General features: G+C 38.5%; 2 protein-coding genes across 2 annotated transcripts; one reads left to right on the plus strand and one right to left on the minus strand.

Annotated features, from left to right (window-relative positions):
- The first annotated feature begins 1647 nt into the window (after window positions 1-1647).
- On the plus strand, window positions 1648-2194 carry LOC120358526. The gene is made up of 2 exons (XM_039453007.1): window positions 1648-1810; window positions 1942-2194. The coding sequence occupies exons 1-2, from the start codon at window positions 1684-1686 to the stop codon at window positions 2127-2129; spliced, it is 315 nt and encodes a 104-aa protein (XP_039308941.1). The 5' UTR covers window positions 1648-1683; the 3' UTR covers window positions 2130-2194.
- A 1133-nt stretch (window positions 2195-3327) lies between these two features.
- Window positions 3328-4826, minus strand: LOC105202320 (putative nuclease HARBI1). The gene is made up of 3 exons (XM_011170770.1): window positions 4555-4826; window positions 3701-3847; window positions 3328-3571 (listed from the first exon to the last, which is right to left on the minus strand). The coding sequence occupies exons 1-3, from the start codon at window positions 4824-4826 to the stop codon at window positions 3328-3330; spliced, it is 663 nt and encodes a 220-aa protein (XP_011169072.1).
- Between the last annotated feature and the right edge of the window lie 20489 nt (window positions 4827-25315).

Raw genomic sequence — 25315 nt, forward strand, 5'->3', positions numbered from 1 at the left:
TTTTAATTTTATAAGAACGATTAATAATCAAACTCAATCTACGATGGTAAACCTCTTATAAATATATTTATTCATGCTTCTTTTTACTGTAACATGACTTAAACAACACAAACTTTTATAGAGCTTTACCATTTTAGATTGAGTTCGATTATATATTGACCGTTTTTATAAAATTAAATTGCATTTTACATAGCTCGAATAAGAATAAAAATATTATTACCTATCCTTTTAACATTATTCTTTTAATAAACTTATAAATATTATTTACACTATTTATTTTAACTATTTTATTAAAATTAATTAAGCATTTAAAAAATACTTATTTTTACGAAAACTATTTTCCTTTTGCTTTTTTATTCCCTTTTTTTATAAACTTATTAAATATAACACTTTATAAACTTATTTAAATAACACTCACTTGGGACACGCGTCGTCAGCCCGAAACAAACTTTGAGGTTATAAAAACCAAGAAATTGTCAAACATATCGACGAAAATGTTGACGGTCGCGTTACCGTCACGTATGGAAGGTCTCGTTAAAGATAACGACGATTGTCGGTCACGAACGACAAGTATCGTTAAATCTTTATCGTTAACGGTGGTACAAAATAGCTTTTAAGGACAGTATCGGTAGGTGGCATTAACGACACTGATAGTTGTCGGTAAGCGTGTACAGAATAGCACCCCAGCGCATCGACTGCTTCTCTTTCGACTTGAGGCAGTTGATGCGTTTGATGCATTCATGCGGTCTTGCATGATTCGGAACGCGTTTATTGCACCGATTGCATCATACCAAACAAATCATGGTAGAATCGACGAACACAATAAATCAATTAATTAAATTTCCTGTATATATTGAAGAAAAAAATGAATTAATCACGTTATTTTTAAACAAAGAAGAAATGGAGAAAGCAACAAAAGGTAAAATTATGTGTTTACGTAGGTAATAATTATGATTCACTTTATTAATTGTAGGTTAAACGCTATTAATAATTGTGCTTTCTTTACAGACGAAGCTTTTGTAACACAACTTATTGCAAACGAAACAACACAACAAACTAATGAGTTATTAGAAGCACCAGAAGAAATAGACGAAAATGCTGTCGACAATACAGGTAAATATGAACATTTTATTTTTGTGTAATCAGTATCTGCAATTAATTCTTTAATTTCGTTTAAAAATGATATGTGTACTTAATTCTTATTCTTACGTATATCATTTTTAATGTAAAAGTTCATATTTTGATTATCTAATAGTTGTATTTATTTTGTAAATTAATGCTTTTAGACAAGTTAAAAATATTCATATGGCCAGATAAGGCAGTCCTTCTGTTATTAGAATTATATAGAGAAAGAGAAGATTTCTCGATTGGATTAAAACAAAATAATAAAATCTGGAACGACATTGCTGTTGAAATGAAAAAAGCAAATTCCTCGTATAATGTAACAGCCCAACAATGTGCATCAAAAATGTCCGGTTTAAAGCGGATATATAGAAATATTGCAGATTCAAATAAAAAAAGCGGAAATTTTAAAAGTTTGTGGGCTTTTTTTCGGTAAGAATGTTTTATCATATATTTTATTTAATGTATATGCACACAAAAATTAAATTTTATATCTTAATTATCATTATTGTTATTGTTGTTACTATTATTATTTAATATTATTATTATGAACTATAGATTATGGATTTAATATTTGGGGACAAAGCTTTGAGTAATCCTCTGGCAATTGCAACAAGTGAAGGTCCAATGAACTCTTCTCAGGAGTTAGCATCAACTTCATCCACGATTTCATGTTCTAACGTAAAAAGTAAGTACTTGAATAAAACTTACCTAAATCAGACAGAGACATTACACTTTTGTATGACACTATGAAATATTGATAGGCATGGTATACATGTATTGATTTAATAATAGTTATTTCTATTTTATCTATTACAGGTCCGCAGTGGAAGAGAAGACAAATGGAACATGTCTTAGAAGAATTCGTAGAAAATATAGAAAAAGAAAAAGACGAAAGAAGAAAAAAAGAGGCAAAGTACCAAAAAATGCGAGAACAAAATCGACTAGATCGGGAAAGAAGACACAAGGAGCAAATAGATGTGCAAAAATCCTTAGTTTCCATTTGAGAACAATTTTTAAAATAAAATTATAAAATGGAAACTAAGTATTTTTAACTAAAAATATAGTTTCTTTGTTAAAGACAGATCTACAAAAAACTACATTTTAATTAAACAATTTTTAATATTATTTTTCATTTACTTGTTTTTTTTTATTTAATGTTTCAGGATTTTTATTTAGTCTTCTCGGATTTTTACTTTTTTGTTTAAATGTTTTGTATAAGAAGATTTTATAATGGAAATAAAACCAAAGGTGAAACATAAACGAATGTCTATTTATTAACCTTAATGTTTATTCATTAAAAAATACAATACAAAGTTTATTCATTACAAAATACAATATGAAAGATAAATACGTTGATAGATTTTACAAATTTATTTTACAATTTCAAATACGTAATATGTCATTTGTGAAAGTTATTTTTATTAAAATTACAACAAATACAAACTCTTTAATAATTATTCATTTATTTTTATTGGCAAAGCATTCATTACAGTCATTCGTTTGGCATTTTCTAAACTAGTATTATTATTGCGAATGTGTGCTTGATATTCTTCGTGATGTTGGACACCGACAGTTATAACATCATTTTTCAGTAAACAAATATTATGTAACACACAACACGCAATAATAAATTCTGGTATTTTTCTAATATCTGTCAGTGGTAAGCAATCTAATAATATTCAAAAACGTATTTTTAATTGGCCAATTGCCCGTTCAATTGCCATTCTTGTAGAAGAGAGACAATAATTAAAATTTTTTTGTTGAATTGTCAAATGTCCATTGTCTCGAAATGGAACCATTACATGCTGATAAATTGCGTATGCACCATCTCCAATAATGAGGGAATTGTTCGGGAAATACACTTCGGGTTTCTCTAAAAAACTATCACTGGGGAGTTTCTAAAAACCCGAGCGTCATGTACTGATCCGACTTCATCTGCACAGCAGTGCGTAAAAAGTCCACGCAAATCACAAACAACTTGAAGATTGATAGACGGAAAACCTTTTCAGTTGATGTACACCCAAGGACTTTGATTCTATCCATAAGGAAATTTTCCAAACTGAGAAGTTGCTATCTTTCTAGATACTTACAGTTCATGATTAACGTAACGACCAATAAGCTTTAATCGTTTTATTAATCATGAACTGCGAGTATGTAGAAAGTGGTCACTTTTCAGTTTGGAAAATTTCCCCATGGACAGAATCAAAGTCCTTGGGTGTACGAAGCTGAATCTGTTGGTGGAGCTCGAATCTTAATATGTGTTCCATCTATGGCGCCGATTACACCAGGGAAACCACAAACTCTTGCAAATTCATCAATTATATTATCGGCAACCTCGGCAGGCCATTGGATGAATCGAGGTGCGATGCAATGTAATGCATAAGTAACGTGTCTTACGCTTCTAAATGCCGTTGCTTTGCCCACACCAAATTTAACACAAATGGATCTACAATAAACCACAAAATACAAAATAAAAAATTGTAACAAACGATACAACAGTAATGATAATAATTACATATGTAAGAAACAAAAATAGTGTATATAAATTTAAAGCATAAAAGCACAAGATTTTTACCTATACGAATCAGAAGTAGCCATAAAGCACAAAGCAATAAGCAATTGTTTTTCTGCTGAAATAGGTTTTCTGCTACTTGCGGTATCTGTCGCGTTTAGCGCTGGTCCGATCAGTATTAAAATTACTTCAAATGATGCCGGAAGCACCCTAGAATGTTTACATTAGGTTATGGTATAAGTGAAATATAATAGAGAACTTATTCAATATAATATCACAACATAATATGATTTTGATAATATGAAAACATAATATAAACGAAGTGCCTTAACGGTCATAGCTAGATTTTAGTACTGATATTTATTGTGTAATTTTATATACCTTTTCAAGTTCATTAAAGTGCACACCAAATAAATTTTTTGGTTAAAATAGTTCTAACAGTTGAACAAGAATTAGTATCACTGCACATTATTAAATTAAAAATTAATTTAATAATAAATGATGCTAACTTGCATCTAAATGTGCATCTAATCCCCTAAAAGAATGAAAAATTTGTTGCGAAAAATAACACTTCAGCCAAAGTTTGGTTTTTAAGAGAGAAAAGATTCTTTCATTCAGATAAGAGTTAGCATCATTTATTATTATTAAATTGATTTTCAATTTAATACAGTGATATTACTAATTCTTGTTCAACCTAGTACTATGTGATGACTGAAAAATCTATTCAATGTGCAATTAAATAAACTTCGAAAGGTATATAAAATCATACAATAAATATTAACTATAATTTTATAGCCGAGATCTAGCTACGGCAATTAATTAGGCACTTTGTTTGTATAAGTGAAATAAATTTATCAAAACCAAATGGAAAATATTTTGATTTAATAACTTAATGATGTTTATATTAAAATGCTTACCTGAAATGCTGTTTAAATGTATTGTTTGAGTAATTGGGAATTACGCGTTCAACGTAATCGGTAATTTTTTCTGTTGCAATCATTTTCCCTCGTACTTTATTCGCCATTAGTATAGAATATAATATTTGCATATCTCTTATGCAAATATCATGGTGATCATCATTTTCACTCTCGCTCGATATCGAGCTATCACTTTCGTCATTGTTTAAAAGTATCATTGAAGTGATAATTGATACTGTTAAACGTTTGTTGTCGTTTCGTTCGGCCACCATTTTTTCCAGCTGACAAGCTACTCCCACCACGCATAAGTCGCATAGGAAACCGTTCCGAAATTCTCAAGCGTTCATGCGTTTTATGCGCGCATTGACAAAACGGAATGCTTTCGAAGCGTTGCGCATCAGCATTGCAGTCTACGCGCTTCATGCGTGACACGGAACGCACGCTGACTGTCGTCTGTTTTCTCATGCGCTCTGCCAGATATTCGTCGGTCCGATCAGCGATATTTGCTATCGAATCTCAAAGCAATTTCTCATTGTTCTTCAAATTGTTATTCTTTCTGTTATTCTTCCTGTTATTCTTTCTGTTACTTTTTGTTATTCTTCCTGTTATTCTTTCTCTTATTGTTTTGTGTTTTTGCAATTTTGTTATATTGCAATTTGCAATAACATTTGCAAAATATTTTGCAATAATTTTTTTTTGAATTTTATTTTTTGTTTTTTCACAATGGTAAAAAGACAAAAAATACTTCCACATTTAACATGGGAAAATGATTATCTCTTCATTAAAGATAATGATTCCTTAGTATGCCTCGTATGTAAAAATAGATTACAAACTTTTAAAAAGTATAATGTACAAAGGCATTACACTAAGTTTCATGAACTTGAATTTCAAAAATATGACCAAGAACTTCGTAAAAAAATGCAAATTAAAAAATAAAATAAAATCAGTTCAAACTTCTCCCAAGAAGCAAAACTCAAAAATTGAGAAAAAAAACAAATTATGCATGTTTTATATGATGTTTTGTTCGAAATAGCTTGGACTAAAAAAAATTTTTGCGATGGATTAATGATAAAAAAATTGTGCAATTAAAATGGCCAAAGCATTCAAGGAAGATTTATTAGCGGAGAAATTTCAGTCAGTTCCCCTTGGTCGTCAAACAATTGTGAGAAGAATTGATGATATTAATAAGCATTTATGTAATAAATTAAAAGCTATGATAAAAAATGCAATTTATTACTCTTTCTGTTTAGACGAGGGTACAGATATTTGTAATATCAGTCAATTGTGTATTTTTATTAAAACAATACACGAAAATTTTGTAGTTAATGAAAAAATGCTAGGTTTGGCATCACTGCACAATATGACAAAGAGAGTTGATATTTATGATGCTTTCGTTAAAATAACTAAAGAATTCGACATCGATTTTGATAAATGTTCTGCTATCGTCACAAATGGTGTCCCAGCAATGATTGGCTTAAAGGAGGGTTTTTTTGGTTTATTAAAGAAAAATAACATCACTTGTTTAACTGTTCATTGCCTAATTCATCACGAGGCGTTATGTGGAAAAGTCATTAAAATGTGCGATGCCAAAAAATTAGTTACTTTAATTACTAATTTTTTTAGAGGTGGACATAAATTGTTGTCGCACAGACAATTAAAAAATTTTTTACAAGAAATTAATGCAACGTATAAAAATTTGCCTCTTCATTGCGAGATACAATGGCTAAGTGCTGGAAAATGTTTGCAATACTTTTTTGCCATAAGAAAAGAAATTTTACACTTTTTGCAAGGGTGACACTCTTTTGGACACAGCACGATTGGACACCAACCAATCATCTTGACTTATCTAACCAAACCAACGGAAAAACTCTAGGCATCGGCCGCTGTGAGTGGTGGTGTCCAATCGTGCGCACCCCTTTTTGCAAGAAGAAGTATCCAGTAATACCGTTCATTTTGAGATAGCTTTAATGGACAAAGATATGTTGAGTGAATTAGCTTTCTTAACAAATTTTACTCAACATATGAACAATTTAAATTTAAAGTTACAAGAAAAAAATCAATCAATTAGTGTCATTCATTTCATAAATGATTTCCAAATTTAATTAAATACCTATGTTTAAAATAAAAATTAAAAAGGAAGAATTTCATCACTTCCCTTGTTGTAAAGAAATAAAAAAAGAACATTCCGAGGTTGATTTTACTGTCTTCGGAGACTTAATTAACAAAATCGCAATTGAATTTAATTCTCGATTTAAAGAATTACTCATATTAAAAGATGATATTTTATTATTTAATAATCCTTTGGCCGTATCAATTGAAAATCTAAATATTAAATATCGGGTTGAATTGTGCAATTTGCAAACTGATCCTTATCTTTCAATGAAGAAAAAAACAGGCGTTGATTTTTTTAAACTTCTTCTAAAAGATTTATACCCCGAGCTTCGAATTTTTGGTCTTAAAATGGCTTCGATGTTTGGCACTACTTATTCATGCAAAAGTGCTTTTTCTATAATGAAAGTGATAAAAAACAGAAACAGATTATTATCACAAACAGATCTTTATTAACTGATGATCAGTTATCAATTTTAATGTAAATTGCAATGAGTAAACTAGAAATTGATATAGAAGAACTCGTAAATATAAAGTTTAATGATAACATTATTTTAAAAAATTTTAATTATAAATATTAATTACTTTTATATATATATATATATATATATAAGGAGTGTATGGGAATACACCGTAGAGGTAGTATCCTTCTACCACAACGGTCGCATCAAGAATAGATAGTTGCTGGTGACTGATCCTCACGGGATACCCAACTCTCACGTATGGCTCCAAGCGCCACACCCCGGTAAGCTGCATCGACCTGCAGACTAAACTAACTGAGGGTAGTCAGATATGACGAGATTAGCGTCTGACCCGTAACGGGCGGCTACGAACAGCGTCTGTTCCCCATGTTAGGGGCGGCTAAAAGGATACCAAAGAAGGCAACGGAAAACCAGTTCGGTGTACTTAATTTCCCAGGATATCACTATGACGAGAAAACCAATAAAAACGGCCCCTAGTCCCGGGCAGCCCTTAGATGGGTAAGAGGTGCGACGAAGAATCTTCGGCTCAAAATAGTGAAGTCCAATCTGCGTATATCCACTTGGAACGTTAGAAGTCTCTTCGCTGCGGGGAAACTCAGCAATGCAATCAAAGAAATGAAAATCAAGCTTATGGGAATAAGTGAGCTAAGATGGCCAGGAGTAGGCACATGTGCCCACGAAAGTGGAACCCTTTACTTCTCGGGAAGTGCTGAAGATGACCGACGACACAGCAACGGAGTTGGGATTCTGGTTGACTCAGAGTTTGTCAAATATGTGATAGGATTCGTACCCATCTCGGACAGAGTTATGCTGCTCCAACTGCATGGACAGCCATTTGATATTAATCTTATGCAGATTTACGCTCCTACCTCGGAAAAAAGATACGATGACGATGTGGAAGTCTTGTATGACACTATCAAGGACACACTTCAGGGCCTACAAAGTGACAACGTCAACCTAGTCATGGGAGACTTTAATGCCAAAATAGGACAAGGAAGAACCACGATATCGTTGGTGATCACGGCTTAGGGGAGAGTAATGAGAGAGGCGATAGGCTTTTTGAATTTTGTCAAGAGACAGAAATGGTAGTGACCAATACATGGTACAAATTACCAAAACGTCGCCTCTACACCTGGAAATCGCCTCTTGATTAGGGGAGCAACTCGGAGTTAGTGAGGAACCAGATTGATTATGTCCTGATAAACAAACGCTTCAGGAACATGTTAAGGAGTATCAAGGCGTACCCCGGAGCAGATATTGGATCGGACCATAACCCGTTGGTCACGGACCTGTCGCTAAGGCTGAAGCGTGCCAGGAGTGGAACTGCCGTCAAGAGGATCGATGTCTCGAAGCTGCGAAACACTGAAACGAGAGAGAGCGCCAAACTTGACCTCAATAGAAAACTGAGCCGAATAAAGGAAGTAAGCCCCACGGACGTAAATACGCAGTGGAGCGAAGTAAAGCGGGCTCTCCTTGAAACCAGCGAACAACATTTGAAACCATCAAGACATACGAAGAAAAAATCGTAGATAACGGACGGAATCATGGACCTAATGGAGAGGCGACGGCTGCTCAAGAATAGACAAGAAGAATATACAGGAGTATACAAATCCTGATTAAAAAGGAAATCAGGATAGCAAAACAAAACTGGATGAAAGAGAAGTGCGAAGAACTAGAGTGGCTCATATCGAGGCACGACTCGTTTAATATACACAGAAAGGTGAAGGAAGTGGCGGGTTTATATAAAAGACGCGTATCCGTGTCTATATGCGATGAGCAGAATAAGGTCATCTTAGAGGAGCGCGAGATTAAACGTACTTGGCAAGAGTACGTGGCTGGGCTTTTTAAAAACACCAGATTGGACATCCAAGCTGGAGCGGAGGAGCCGGAGGGCCCTGTCATACTCAGATCGGAGCTGCTGCATGCCATCACATCCGCCAGGAGTGGGAAAGCCGCGGGTTCAGATGAGATTCCAATGGAACTAATAAAATTGATAGACGAGGACAACGTAGAGACAATACTGGGACTATTTAATAGGATATACAACACCGTAATACCAGAAGAATAGCTGATATCAACGTTTGTTACCATTCCGAAGAAGCAAAGGCCAAAAAAGTGAGCGGATTTCCGGCTGATCAGCCTCATGAGCCATATGCTGAAAACATTCCTCCGCATAATCCACGCTTGCATAAGGTCAAAGTATGAATAGGACTTGGATGACTTGCAATTTGGGTTTAGAAGTGCCTTCGGCATACGTGAAGCGATCTTTGGGACAAATGTCCTCCTACAAAAATGCCGAGACCACCAGAAAGATGTCTTTGCGTGTTTCATAGATTATGAGAAGGCGTTCGACCGGGTCCTGCATAACAAACTTATTGTGCTTCTCCGTCAAGCTGGAGTGGATGAAAAGATTGTCCGGGTGATAAAAAACCTATACTATCAGCAAAAAGCTGAAATAAGAATTGGAAACTTGACAACCTCAAGGATGGACATACAAAGAGGTGTTAGGCAGGGGTGTATTCTTTCCCCACTTTTGTTCAATCTCTACGCAAACAAAATCTTCAAGGAAGCTATAGGTGACACAGAGCTCGGAATCAAGGTAAATGGAGTATACATCAACACCATAAAATACGTAGACGACGCGATCATTATCGCCGATAGCATAGAGAACCTTCAAATGCTTCTAAACAGGATCTCAGAAGCTGGACAAAGAATGGGGTTAAATATCAACACTAACAAGACAAAGTTGATGGTCTTCAGTCGCGATAGCCATGAGAACGCCCTACTACACCTTGATGATGTAAGAATAGAGCGTGTCGCGTCGATCATGTACTTGGGATGACTGATTACAGAGAACCTGGACCCCGATCGGGAGGTTAAGCATAGAATAGAGATTGCTCGTGGTGTTTTTAATAAGATGATGGTTCTCTTTTGCGAAGACAACCTTATTTCAGCTTTTTGCTGCTAAGACGGAGAATGGTCAAGTGTTATGTTTGGTCGGTATTGTTATACGGTGTGGAGGCGTGGACCCTCAAAACGAGCACGCTGAACCGTCTGGAAACCTTCGAAATGTGGGTTATAAGACGTATGCTAAGAATCTCCTGGATTGATAGAGTCACAAATGCTGATGTTTGGAAAAGATCAGGTGCGCGACGAGAGTTGCTGGTAACGGTCAAATGCAGGAAGATCGAATGTCTTGGTCACGTCTTGAGAGGGAAGAAATACCGCCTCCTCCAACTGATACTAAAGGGAAGGATTGAGGGCCGACGTGGGATCGGAAGGAAGAAACTCTTGTGACTGAGAAATATTAGAGCATGGACTGGGGTGCGAAGCGCGGAGGAGCTCTTTCGTATGGCGGTGGATAGAATCGCCATGGCCAGAGTGATCGCCATCGTCCGGGGGACTGGACAGGGCACGTGAAGAAGAAGAAGGACAGTCTTCGTCTTCTTCGGAGCACGTTCGCTGGGTGAGGTCCACTGTTTTGACTGTTCCTTGGTCTCTGGTGTGTATCCATGTTTCGTCGACGGTCACGAAAAGACGCAGAAACTCCTTCAGATTGCGCTTAAACAGTGTCAAACACTGCTCTGAAGTGGTCTCACGGTTGCGCTTGTTATCCGGAGTGATCAAACGCGGCACCCATCGCGCCGACAGCTTTCTCATGCCCAAAATTTCATGCAGGATATGACCCACGCGGTCTTTTGAGATGCCTACTGTTTCAGCTATCTCGCGCACCTTCAATCGGCGGTCTGCCAATATGAGATTTTTGTCACGTTATCCTCCGTGGTAGCCATTTTCGGGGCACCTGGGCGTGGCTCATCAAAAACCGACGTGCGACCACGTTAAAACTCGTTAAACCAATTTTTGACGGTCGCCATCAAAGGAGAAGAATCACTGCACACAGCATCTAAGCGCTCTTTGATTTCGCTGCGCGATTTCCCTTCCAAAAACAAGAATCGAATCACCGACCGATATTGCTCTTTTTCCATTTTTCTGAAATCCGCGGACACGCCCGCTTCCACACGGGCTCAAAACAAAACTACGAGTCCGATTCGGCTGAAATTTTGACAGTAGCCGTCTACGAGAATGTGCTACACGATAGTAAATCTCTCTTGCGATACTGGCACCATCGGGCGGTGAGGCTAAGTACTTATCAGACCGTCCTCATACATCGATCATTATTCATGTACAAAACTGTTGCAAATTTTATGCATTATTAACTTTATGTATTTATTATTATTGTTTAACATTCTGTAGGGACATCGTTATAGTGTTCATAAAAAAGCTTTTTCACTAACTCTGTATAAGACAATAGAGAAGCATTGCTTATAATTCTTTATGAGTCATTTTTAAACAAATTCCATCGATTCAGACATTGCAGTCGGTGTTGCATAAAATACCTGTACATCCTGGATTAAACCCATGAGACTTTTGGAGAGAGTACCTCAAAAAATGTCAATAAAAGAAAGGGTTTGTGTCCTTATGTAGGATGAGGTATCTATCCAACACAAGTGCACTTATGACGTCCAAAAGGATATTATTTGTGGTCTTGAGAATTGGGGCAACAATCGAACAGGAAAAATTGCGGATCACAGTTTAGCATTTATGCTGCGTAAATTACATTTTAGCTGGAAAATGCCACTTTCATTTAGTTTTTGTTATAAGCAGACTAATACCCTTATAGAAAAGTATTACTGAAAGTACTAAAAAGTATTCAGTAATAAATTATTGCAAATACTGGCAGTATTATTTTGGCGGAGTACTACCAGATTCAGAAATATTGAGCACTACTGGATTACTGGGATCAGTAATAAATTACTACAAATACTGGCAGTATTATTTTGACGAAGTATTGCCAGTACTTGAGAAATATAGAGTAATATCGAATTACTGGCTCTAGTATTTCATTAATACTCTATATTTCTAAAGTACTGGCAGTGCTCCGCAGAAATAATACTGCTAGTATTTGTAGTAACTTATTAATACTATTTAATACATAAAACACATTGTTTCAATTTATTACTATATTTTATTACATAATATATAAATGAATTAGAAATTGAAATGAATTAGAATTTGAAAGTAAAATGATACATTTCGAAACTTTTTACAAGTACAATTAATCCAAATCTTGTTTAACTGCACAATTAAAATTAGAAAATATAAAATTAAAGAAAATATAATATATTAAATATAAAATTAAAGAAAATATAATATATTTTTTTCTATTTGTAGATCACGCTCTTACGCAGGATCTTCCATTTTTTTATCATGCTGTTGTTGAATAACTGTAGGTCCCACTGCAGCTCCCATTTGTTTATTTTTGTTACGCCATATGTTTGATTTATTATTCAATTTACTTTTCATCGCTTTGAAAATTTCTGCTATTGCAGTCTTGTTTAATGGCCTTTCTGTAGGACAATCAAATTCTTTTAGAATGCATTCTGTGGAAATTAAAAATAATTTTTACTAACAGAAAGTGCTTTTTGAGAATAAGAGAATATTAAAATTTCTGCTTGTAATAATCAGTATATAGCATTATCAGTTGCGACCGCACTCACGAGCGTGGTGCAACTACGTTAACTGCTCGTGACGCTAGTTAGGCAGCCATGGTAATCGCGAAGTCGCTCACATCAAATGCGTGAAGTTAGCCGGTACGATTGGGCGCCAGGCACGAGCGAGCGTGCCACTCTTAGATCGGGACGTGACCGATCTCTCGATTCATGCCGGAAAAGGAAACGCGAAGACACTCTATCTCGTCACGGGCAATAACGGGCTCTGTTAACCGGTAGCTCAGCCACGGGATTGGCAGAGGGGATGGTTCGCGGCGGGCGGGGTGGTAGAGGAGAGCGAGGGAACTTAAAGAAAACACTTCAATTTGATTCAGAAATGGACAATGTATTTCCACGAGCTAACACTACTCACCGGGTTCGGCGACAGTGCCTCGCGACCCGAGCGTGGCCGGAAAATACTATGCGGTCGTCGGTACGAGCTCACCGAACGGAGAGAGTCACAATTCCATTCTAGGTAGCGGCGGACAAAGTACGCCGTGCACACTCGCAACTTTGCATACGCACTCTCATTTCACGCGGAATTATGTGGCGATTCGGTACGAAGCAAGCAATCGGAAATACGCGGAACAAAACGGACATCGCCAAACAGAAACGCATACATACGCTATCACAGACGACACACGAGAATGTGACAATTAACGCGACTTGGCTGTGGTGTCGGCGACGCTCTCAATAAACGGAACCGGAAGAATCCAGACGCGACTTGATTGGATGAGGCGCACGACGGCTGAGCACGCGGTCAGCACGCGATCACTGGCGTGTTCCCGGCGGAAGATTTTACGGCGAACGATAACTCTACATGCGACTCTCGCACGCGCGACTCATCCGACCGGCGAAATCGGTGGCTTTACACAAGTCTCGTTCGTCTCACCACAACGCTGGCTTGTCTCGAACTCGTCCTAGAGCAGGGGTACGACTCGTCCCTGGATGACGGCGGCTCCCGTCGTCTCGGCTAAGGATCAGATCCCGGCGACGATCCACAGCGAAGTGATCGATAGCGCGAGGAAATTCGGCAGGCGGCACGCAGGATCTCTCGCCCCACGCACGGGGGTTCGTCGCGCCTCGCTATTGGTTCCGCCTTATAACGCGGTCCTCGCGGCCCTCTAATCAGGCTGTCGCGCCGCGGCGCGCAATTCGAGGTAGGTCGGTGTCTTCGGGCAGCTCGCGACTCTTCCCGTGGTTTTCCCGAGGCCGGACGGCTATCCCTATGGACTCTTCGACGTCCGGTGCCCCCGCGCTCGGGACCACGTCAGAAACTTTCTTTCGCAGCTCCTCGTTCGGGGTCTCCTACGCGATGATCCGCGTGGAGACCCCGACATCCCTTGCCGGACCTTCCCTCTTTGCGTCCTGCAATTTCAGCGGCCTTACTGTTGCGTACAGGCGTGACGGTAAGAGATAACGTAATTAAATGAAGAGAGATCACCTGTCGTGCGCGCTACTGCGATCCTGCGCACGGTCCGGAAGGTCTCAAGTGGCGGGAGGTCCTCCTTCTTGTAGTCTGCTCGCCGGGTGAGATTTCGTCGATACAAAAAAAGGAATATCCGCTAGCCGCCGATCCGCAAAACGTCGCTAAAATTAACGGACGGACACACGCACACAAAATAAAAACGCGGAGTTGTAAGCGCACTCGCCGACACGTCCGTCTCCGAGCCGAGAGGACGTAAAGCCGCAGCGTGCGCTCCTCGTTCGGATCTTACGATTCCTGTGACGGACAGCCAAACGGGGATGTCACGTCACACAGTATATAACAATATCTTACCCATCACTGCGTGTTTCACAAGAGGATTCAGCTCTGCCCCGACCTTAACATCTTCTGCATGGAGTTTAGTTTTTCCTCGAGAAAAATTGCTCGTTATTCCAGTCATACTATAATTGGCCATTTCCTCGTCTGTGAAAACTAGATCTATCACAGAAGCGAATAAAGATAATTTGCTGCGACTGAGTTGTCTTAATTTTTCGGTCTGCACTTGTCTTCCCGCAAAATCTGTGAGATCTTCCTATAAAATAGAAATAAAGAAAATATATTAAAAAGATGTATTTCACTAAATGTATATGAATATTTAAAGTAAAATAACATTTTATCTATATCTAATGTTTTTGATACATATACATATGTACACGCACCGGCATAAATGGTGCCTCTCCGCGCTGACGCTCGGCTGTCGCACACACGCGAGCTACGCGAGGCGCGCACGTACGTGTTTCGAGGCAGCGCGGCAAAGGTCGGGGTGTCGGCAGAAAGTAGTGGGGGGCGTTTCGATACAGCATCTTCCTCGCTCGACGCTGGATCGAGAGAGAAGACACGGAATCGCGGCGCTCGAGAAACTGACAGAAATGGTATCCCTTGCGCCTATACGGCCGGTATACCGCGGTTCTTCGCGCGCTGTTATAATTTTTAATTGTATAAAGAAATTTATTCGGATACGAATATTCGTTTGAAAAATAATGTAAATCGAATTACGATTTTTAATAATAAATTAAAATTATGTCATCACGGTAATACAACATTTACACGAAGAAAAAAATTTTTTTTATTTAAGCAAATTATGTCTGTTTAAGATCATAAATTTTTCCAAGATGATTTTATATTGTTGCTTATATATGAAACAATGAATTGTTGAGTTGATATTTAATTTTTTTCTGTACAGTAATAAATTAAAATTATGTCATCACGGCAATATATTTTAACTTCAATTTGTGGGACTACTTTAAATAGAGAGATAATTTTAATTAATTAATGAATGTAAATCTCTTTACTTACTTATTAAAATAATCTGTATTAGAAAGTAATTTTAATTCGATTAATTTGTAGATATGTTAACATTATCGGGCAAGCCAGTTTACTTTGTAATTGAGTTAAAACAATACTTGGAGAAGTGACAGACTTCTTCATATTTTGACGTTACAAATTACTGTACAAAATTTAAGAAAAATTAGACGTTCATTCGGGTCCTCTCTCAAAGTATTGTTTTACGCCAATTACAAAGTAAACTGGCTTGACCGATAATGTTAACATATTGTTATGACCGGGTGAATCGCCTCGTACTCTCGCACTCGCACACCTCAGTAACATTCGCGCACACTAATAAAAGAACAGGTTTTTATTAGAAAGAACGACTTTATTGGCAAGACGAACTGTCAAAACCAAAAGTCCGAACATAACAGCAACACGTCGCTAACAAACGACAGTCTCTTCATTTAATCGATCTACATTTTACAACATTCACGGCCGTAACAATATCTATAAATTAATCAAATTAAAATTATTTTCTAATACAGATTATTTTATTAAGTAATTAAAGAGATTTACATTCATTAATTAATTAAAATTATGTCGCTATGTAAAGTAATAGTCCTACAAATTGAAGCTAAAATATATTGCCGTGATGACATAATTTTAATTTATTACTGTACAGAAAAAAATTAAATGTCAACTCAACAATTCATTGTTTCATATATAAGCAACAATATAAAATCTTTTTGGAAGAATTTATGATCTTAAAGAGACATAATTTTCTTAGATGAAGAAAATTTTTCTCTTCATGTAAGTACTGTATTGCCGTGATGACATAATTTTAATTTATTATTAAAAATTGTAATTCTATTTACATTATTTTTCAAACGAATTCTCATATCCGAGTAAATTTCTTTATGCAATTAAAAATTACAACAGCGCGCGAAGAACCGCGGTATACCGGCCGTATAGGCGCAAGGGATACCATTTCTGTCAGTTTCTCGAGCGCCGCGATTCTGTGTCTTCTCTCTCGATCCAGCGTCGAGCGAGGAAGATGCGGTATCGAAACGCTTCCTACAACTTTCTGCCGGCACCCCGACCTCCGCCGCGCTGCCGTGAAACACGTGTGTGCGCGCCTCGCGTAGCTCGCGTGTTTGCGACAGCCGAGCGTCAGCGCGGAGAGACATCATTTATGCCGGTGCGTGTACATATATATGTATATATTTAAAAAAGATGTATTAAAATTTCAGAATAAAATTATCATGTGTTACGAAATAAATATTGCTACTTACTATAGTAATTGTTAGTTTAGCCTGCAATGTCTCTGGTTGCTTTATATGAGCAATACTTGAACGATCAAACGAACTTACCTGTAAGTGAAGTTCGATCGTAATTATACGAAAAGCCTTGTTCGAAGAGATTACACATGTAGTTTCCTTTCTTTCAACTATTAGCCACAATTTTAGAATGAGTCAAAAAAAGCGCGCCGATGGTGGCGTTTCTGCTACACCGCCTCGCGCGCCACGTGATATCCCGTCTCATTCTTTAGAGTTTGTATTCTTAAAATTGCTCCTATGTAGAGGGATTTGGGTATGAAAAGAAAAAACTTTCTTATCTGGGAGGGAGTGTAATCTCTTCGAACGAGGCTTTTCGTATAATTACGATCGAACTTCACTTACAGGTAAGTTCGTTTAATCGTTCAATTATACTTCAAGCCTCGTTCTCGAGATTACACATGTAGTTGTTTAGAGATAGCAATTTTGAGAAACATTATCTATATATATGTAACATTGCCGATTTTCTCTCGCGCGGACTAGCTCGTCGGAGCGGTGCGATTGAAAGGGCTCGCGCGGGAAGCGGAGGAAAGAGTCGGACGTGCGTAAATAATGAGTCGGCGGTATGTGCGTGTGCTAGGGTTTTACACGTGCTTTTTATTTTACGACGTTCGAATGGGTACAGATGCTGGTTGCGCGCGGACGGACAAAATACAGGAATTTAGAACGGCGCGTGGACGGACAAAATACAAGAATTTAGAACGGCGCGCGGACGGACAGATTTCGGTGAACGCGGCTATTTACAGTTTTCAGTATGTACAGATGCTTCGCGAGGTGTCGCCAGGCGACGGGACGCGAGCGATGCTCGAATGCGGGCGCGGCTTTCCCGCGGTGTCGCGACGCGCGTAGGGCGGAGCTTCGCGATGTGATATGGCAACGCGCGAATCGGTAGGACGACCGCGGCCGCGTGCGGGCCGATGATGATGGCGGCTGGGATGCCACGAAACGCGCCGAGTACCTCGGCCGAAACCCCGTGTCGGCGATTCCGCTTGGTTGCGTTTCGTGGCGGAGCGGAATGTAACCGCGGCTCGGGAGCTGATCGGGGGTCCTCCCCTCGCCAAGGACCTTGACGAGAGTTGGACGCTCGGGCTCGAGAGAATGCGGAGGATGAGGAGCGGTGCGGAAATCTGCGGAGTACCTCCGCCGTGGCCAAGCAACCTTCGACCACTTCTATTCCCGGGATTGTCAGGCGCAGCGGATCAGCGGGTGATGCTGGCTGACGGGAAACAGGTCCCTTTTTCAGAGCACGCGGCCCTATATATACCCGGCGACTCCGTTTACCTCCGTCATTTTCGGCGCTTGACGGCGGGGTCGCCGGAGTGGGGCGAACGCGCGCTCCCTCGCATGCGCGTACGCGCCGACTTGACGCGCGCGATGGACCGACACGATCTTAGCGCGCGAAGTTTCTGTTAACTTTTATATTTGGGTGCCCGAGGCACCCCCGGTTATAGCCCGGCGGCTCTCTTTCTCCGGCTGTCGGTGGTCGGGGACGATGCATCGTATTTTCGGGGGTGTGCATCGTTACATATACTTATATACAGGGTGTTTCAGACCACCCGTACACCCCTTTTCTCTTCGCAGGATTAGGACCAATCAAAAATATGTTCAGACGAAAGTTGTAGGGTTTCAAAAGATCTATTCAATGATCTTATCAGTTTGACGTTGGATGGCGTCGCCAAGGTCAGATCGAAATCACATTAAGTTTTTTAAATGAAACACCCTATTTTTGATTCCAGAATCTAATAGCCGGTGTCAAGACCTTTCCAAAACACTACAAGAAAGTTTATTTTCGTTGACTACTTTCCGAGTTGTGCGGCTTGAAAGTTACACTACCGCCAACACCATGTAAATAACAATATAAAATCACGCGTTACGCAGAAAGCCGTGCAGTCGACACAAAGAAAGTAAACACGCGAGCCGGGCCAACAAAAACAGATCATGAAAAATCGTGAAAGTTAGCTGTCGCGACCGTAGATAGTCACATACATATGTATGTCATAATATTATGTAATTACATTATTACTTTAACGGTAGCACACGAGCAATAACGAGCGCGGCTTTCTGCGTAACGATGTCTAACTCGTGATTTTATACATATTGTTATTTGCATAGGATGTAGTAGAGATGTATTCACCACAACGCTATTGTGACTCAACTCAACACGAGTGACAATAACTCTCTCAAACTTGTCACCTACGTCTTCAATAACCGTCATATCAGTATCAATCGCGCAACAAAAATCCGACCCTCTTTATTAGTCTAGGTTTATTTAGCCATGTCCTATTCCAATGAAGAAGCATATGATATGCTGCTAATTTTAGGTGAGTGTCGAGGTACATTCATTGCAGCGGAAAGATTGTGGCGGGAACGTTATCCTGATCGGACTCCTCACTCGCGAAATGTTTTTTCACGTTTGGCTAAACGAATCAAAATTAAAGGTGTCGTTCAGCCTCAACATAACAAAGGTACACAAATTCGTCGTCCGATTATGGATGAAAGAACAGTGGAAATTCTTGCATCGACAGAATTGAACCCTTATGATTCTTTAAGACGACGAGAACAAGATTCTGGTGTTAGTAAAATCAGTGTTTGGCGCATTCTAAAAAATAACAAATTTCACCCTTACAGAATGTCTGTTCATCAAGCGTTGAATTATAACGATATTAGACAGAGACTTGTATTTTGCAACTTTATAAGACAGCAACCACTTGATTTCCACTTGAAAATTTTATTTTCTGACGAATGTACACTTAAAAGTGATGGATCTGTTAATACTTGGAACTCTCGTTATTGGGCACAAAATAATCCTGACTGGTTGAGAGAAGTAGATCATCAAACCATTTGGAAAGTCAATGTTTGGTGTGGAATTATTGGAAGTCAAATCATAGGTCCTGTTTTCTTTGACGAAAATCTAAACGGTGATAGATATTCCGCCTTGATAATGACAGATCTTCCTGTCTTACTAGAAAATATTCCTCTGCAATTGCGCCTGAACATGTGGTTCCAACAAGATGCATGTCCGTCTCATACATCGAGAGTTGCTCGTGCGGCATTAAATACTATGTTCCCCGACAAGTGGATAGGCAAATACGGTCCAATCAATTATCCACCCCGATCACCAGATCTCACCGTCCTTGATTATTATTTCTGGGGAAGGATAAAAAACTTGGTCTATCATGAACGTCCTACTACGAGGGATAATATGATTCGTAGAATAAGTGAAGCAATTCGATCCTTACGTGCCGAGGAAATTCTTCGAGCAACCAATGATTTTCAAAATAGAGTTGATGCTTGCATCGCAGAGAATGGTGCTCACTTTGAACATTTAGTCGCTTAACAAAACATACACTCATTCATTCCCGAACGTGAGAGGCAAGGGGACTCACGTGAATCAAGCACCCCAAACGTGAGAGGCAAGGGGACTCACGTGAATCAAGCACCCCAATGGGATGAAATTCTCGTCACGTCCACGTCGTTCATTCTGGATAATGCTAAGCACGGGAAAATGCATACAGTCAATCTGGACATGATTGATCATCAAACATAATCAATCCAGTTAATAAACAAAAGCAGAGTACATAAAACTTTGACTCCCCTTTTCCTCCCCCATACACATACGCATGCACGTATGCACACACCCACACACAAGATTAAATCCGACTAAGTAACCACCACATGGTACATCTTGAGTAATGCTGATGCTGGCGGTAGTGTAACTTTCAAGCCGCACAACTCGGAAAGTAGTCAACGAAAATAAACATTCTTATAGTGTTTTGGAAAGGTCTTGACACCAGCTATTAGATTCTGGAATCAAAAATAGGGTGTTCCATTTAAAAAACTTAATGTGATTTCGATCTGACCTTGGCGACGCCATCCAAGGTCAAACTGATAAGATCGTTGAATAGATCTTTTGAAATCCTACAACTTTCGTCTGAACATATTTTTGATTGGTCCTAATCCTGCGAAGAGAAAAGGGGTGTACGGGTGGTCTGAAACACCCTGTATATATATATATATATATATATATTGATTGTATTATACATATATTCATACTATGCTATTACAATATCTCTAGAATTTTTTTTTTTTTATATATATATATAAAATTATTAGGAGTACAAATTGAAAACCGCCGTTTTTTGTCAAAATTTGAGGATTGATTGTTGAAAGATGGTTACATACTTATTCTTGAAAATATTGTCCATCGCTGGCCACTACTTTCTCCCTTTCGGGCAGCATACGAATCCCGCGTCGAAAAAACTGCTCGTCTTTTTCGGCGATCCACGAATCGATCCAGTTTTTGGCCTCTTCGTAATAATGGAAGTGCTGCTCAGCCAGGCCATGCGCCATTGATCGGAACAAGTGGTAATCTGAAGGGGCGATGTCAGGAGAATACGGCGGATGAGGTAAGACGTCCCATTTCAATGTTTCCAGATAGGTTTTAATGACCTGAGCAACATGTGGCCGAGCGTTGTCGTGCAGCAACATCACTTTTTCGTGTCTTTGCTCATATTGTGGACGTTTTTCCTGCAATGCTCGGCTCAAACGCATTAGTTGTGTTCGGTAGCGAGCTCCTGTGATGATTTCACCCGGTTGCAACAGCTCATAATAAATCACGCCGAGCTGGTCCCACCAAATACACAGCATGAGCTTCGAGCCATGGATGTTTGGCTTGGCCGTCGATGTTGATGCATGGCCGCGGTAGCCCCACGATTTTTTTCGCTTTGGATTATCATAATGGATCCACTTTTCATCGCCGGTTACAATACGATGCAGAAAACCCTTCCGTTTTTGCCGTTGGAGCAGCTGTTCGCACGCGAAAAAACGCCGTTCGACGTCTCTCGGCTTTAATTCGTATGGCACCCAGTGTCCATGCTTTTGGATCATTCCCATGGTTTTCAAACGATGTGAAATAGCTTGTTGAGTCACGCCCAATGAATCTGCAAGCTCCTGTTGCGTTTGAGATGAATCTTCATTCAGTAATGTTTCCAATTGTGCTTCTTCAAACCTTTTCACCTGTCCGGGACGCTCCTTGTCTTCTACGCCGAAATCACCACTTTTGAAGCGTTGAAACCATTCTCGACACGTTCTTTCACTAATGGAAGCCTCACCATAAATTTTTACAATCATTCGACGCGCCTCAGCCGCAGATTTTTTCGAATTGAAGGCAAAAAGCAAAACTTCCCGCAAATGACGCTTATTGGGCACAAATTTCGACATTTTCGATCACAAAAAAATATATAACGCCGATAAAAATTCACAACTGCAATGATAAGGAATTGTTGCCAGATGCTCAATCTTACATTTAAAATTTTTGATCTAACGTTTGGCGCCAGCATTTACCGCTGGCGCCATCTACTGGAAAACGGCGGTTTTCAATTTGTACTCCTAATAAATATAGCCGCATTATATATATAATTTTTTTTTTTTTTTACTCCGTTAACACCGTATTTGAAAAAACATTATTGTCGACTGTAAGTGGACGGTAGAAATTAGCGAAAACCTGAGAACTTTCTGACCAGCCTGCTGTTCTTCTAATTATTGACAAATTTATACCTTTAGAAAACGCTTTTGAAGTGGAAGCATGTCTCGTTGAGTGTGCTGAGAAAATGGAAGTATCTATTTTACTCTCTTTGAGAACGGATTTGATCCACTAGCTGAAAGTCTGTGTATTTATTGCTCTGTAAGGTTTTTTAGTTGTAATAAAGAGCTGTTGTATATTTCCTCTAAGCTGTGCTGTAACTTCTAGGTATCTACGAATTGATTGCATTAGACATAATGCTGGCTTTTCGTTAAAGGCTGCTATTATAAGTAAAGGCTGAAACCTCCCAGGTCCTGACGTCTTTATCATATCTGGAATTCTAATTTCTAAACGTCCTGGTAACTTAGTAATATTATCAATAGTAATACTGGTTAGCGTTTGTGCTCTTTGAGCTGTACATAAAGCTAGTAACATTGCAGTTTTTTGTGTTAATTTTTTAAGACTTAGATTTTTTAGGGGATAGAGCGTTTCTAAATATTTAAGTACTATAGATACATCCCATGTAAACGCATACCTCGGGCGTGCTGGTTTTAATCTAAAAACTCCTTTCAAAAAACGACTGATTAGATTAGCTTCTCCTATCTTATTTTCTGAAATCAGAGAAATCTCAGACCTATGAGAATTTAAAGTGCCATATGACGCACCGGCTCTAAAGCATTCTGTTAAGAATTGTATTACGTTGTTGCACGACGGCTCGAAAAAATTTATATGTTTTTGTTCACAATATATTTTCCATTGGCGTAATGAAGATTGTTTAACTGTTGAGTTGGCCAAGGACGCTATCATTATTTCTAAGGACTCGTGAGATACACCTCTCTTCTGGAAGGCTTCGCTGATAATCTCCCTACAATTAAACGGAGATGTTGCGCTCTGGGGTGTTGTGACAATCTGGTTGGTGATAAGAGCAGGTTAGGGCTTGCATCAAGGTGAATCGGATTGGATATTAATAAGCTAGTAAAGAGAGGATACCATGGCTGATTTGGCCAGTCAGGTGCCACGACAATACCGCAGTCCTTATCGTGCTTTATTTTGACTAAAGTTCTTAAGATTAAGGCGAATGGGGGAAAAGCATAAAAATTTAGGTTTGACCACGAAAAAGTAAAAGCATCAATCTGTTCACTATTAGGTTCTGGATACCAGGAAGCAAATCTAGTGCATTTTTTATTTAGATTTGTGGCAAATAAATCTATTTCTGGTGTGCCGAATTTTTTAACTATTGTGTTAAAAGCGAAAGGTGCTAGCTCCCATTCTCCATCATCGTTCTTTAAGCGTGATAGAGCGTCTGCTTCCACATTGTCTTTGGAAGCTCGCGTAAGATGCGAATAAAAATATATTTCTTTCTTCAGCCCATTTCCAAATTTTTCTAGCTAGGGCGTTATATTTTGAATATCTAACGCCTCCCATCTTGTTAATATAAGATATTGCTGTAGTATTGTCTATTCGTAGAAGGATCTGACAATCTCTAACATTTGTTAATAATTTACATAAAGCTAAGTATACCGTCAAAAGCTCTAAATAGTTTATATTTTTCTTTTTCTCGGATTCATTCCAAAAACCATGTATCCTCTCATTACCGCTTACAGCTCCCCAGCCAGTTGTGGATGCGTCAGTGTAAAGTATTATTTTAAAATCTCCCGATTTAATTGGATAGACCGAATTTTTCAATCTGGCTTTCCACCAATCTAAGTGCGGAATAAGATCTTTGGGAATTATAATAGTCTTAGTGTAATCATAATCATTGATAATAAGGGCAAACAGTTTTTCTCTTTCTAAGAGTCTTGTGTATAGTAAACCGTAATCTATTGCTGGACAAGCTGCGACTAATTTACCAATCACCTGTGCTAATTCACTGATTAAGAAAGTTTTCTTTAACATAAATTTAGTTAACATGTGACACAGATGTTCTCTTTTTGTTTTTGTCAGTTCTATATGATATTTGATAGAATCGATGACAAAACCTAAAAATTTACATTTTGTTGACGGTTCAAGTTGACTTTTTCTATCATTTATGATGAAGCCTAAACGAGACAATAATTCTCGCGTTTCTAAGACGTTATGTCTACATTCATTTAAAGTACTTCCTATGCAGAGGAAATCGTCTAAGTATTTAACTGAGGATAAGCCCTGACTTCGTAGGAATTTTGCAACCGGCTTCAGTAATTTAGTGAAAATAAAAGGGCTTGTACAAAGTCCGAATGGTAAGCAAACAAATTCGTATATTGTATCTAGGAATTCGAAACGCAAGTACTTTCGACTGTCTTTATGTATCGGTACTACATAATATGCATCCTCAAGGTCTATTGAAGCCATAAAATCACCCGGAAATATTAGTTTTATTGCTGTACGCAAGTCTTCTAATTTGAAATGGGTAGTTGTTATGAATTCATTTAATTTCTTTAAATTTAAAATGAAGCGGTATGATCCGTCTGATTTTTGTACTAAAAAATACGATGACAGAAATTGATTCTTTTTTGGCTTACAATCTTTGATCACGCCCTTCTTCCATAAGGATAAAATGGCTTTTCTGCAGTTCTCTTTTTCTGTTTTAGAATTAAACGTTACTACTGGTTTTTGTTCTTGATAAACTTTAGAAGAGAATTTGATTTTGTGACCTTGTATACAGCCTAGTACAAATTTATCAGTCGTAAGTTTCTGCCATTCGGACAAGAAAAATTTTAATCGGCCTGCGATACATACATCTATCTGGTTTTTCTCGTAGACCGGCTGGAACTTCGATGTGTCCGTGGTCTCGAGTTGTACGCTGGATTTTTCGTTCTGAAGGTTAGACGAGGACGGTTGTAGCCCTGAGTGTTGGAATAGCCTGCACGATTGGGCCTCTTCTCCTGCAGGCTCTTCGCGTTTAAATTCTTCATAGAATATTGTAACAGATTCTTTGAAAACTGTTGATGTTTGACATTCTGTGTTAACCTTGCAATATTTTTAGATTCTTTAATCTTTTCTGCTAAGTTTTCCCCAAACAGAAAAGCATC

This window comes from Solenopsis invicta, chromosome 8, assembly GCF_016802725.1.
Source record: "Solenopsis invicta isolate M01_SB chromosome 8, UNIL_Sinv_3.0, whole genome shotgun sequence".
NCBI classification, from domain to species: domain Eukaryota; kingdom Metazoa; phylum Arthropoda; class Insecta; order Hymenoptera; family Formicidae; genus Solenopsis; species Solenopsis invicta.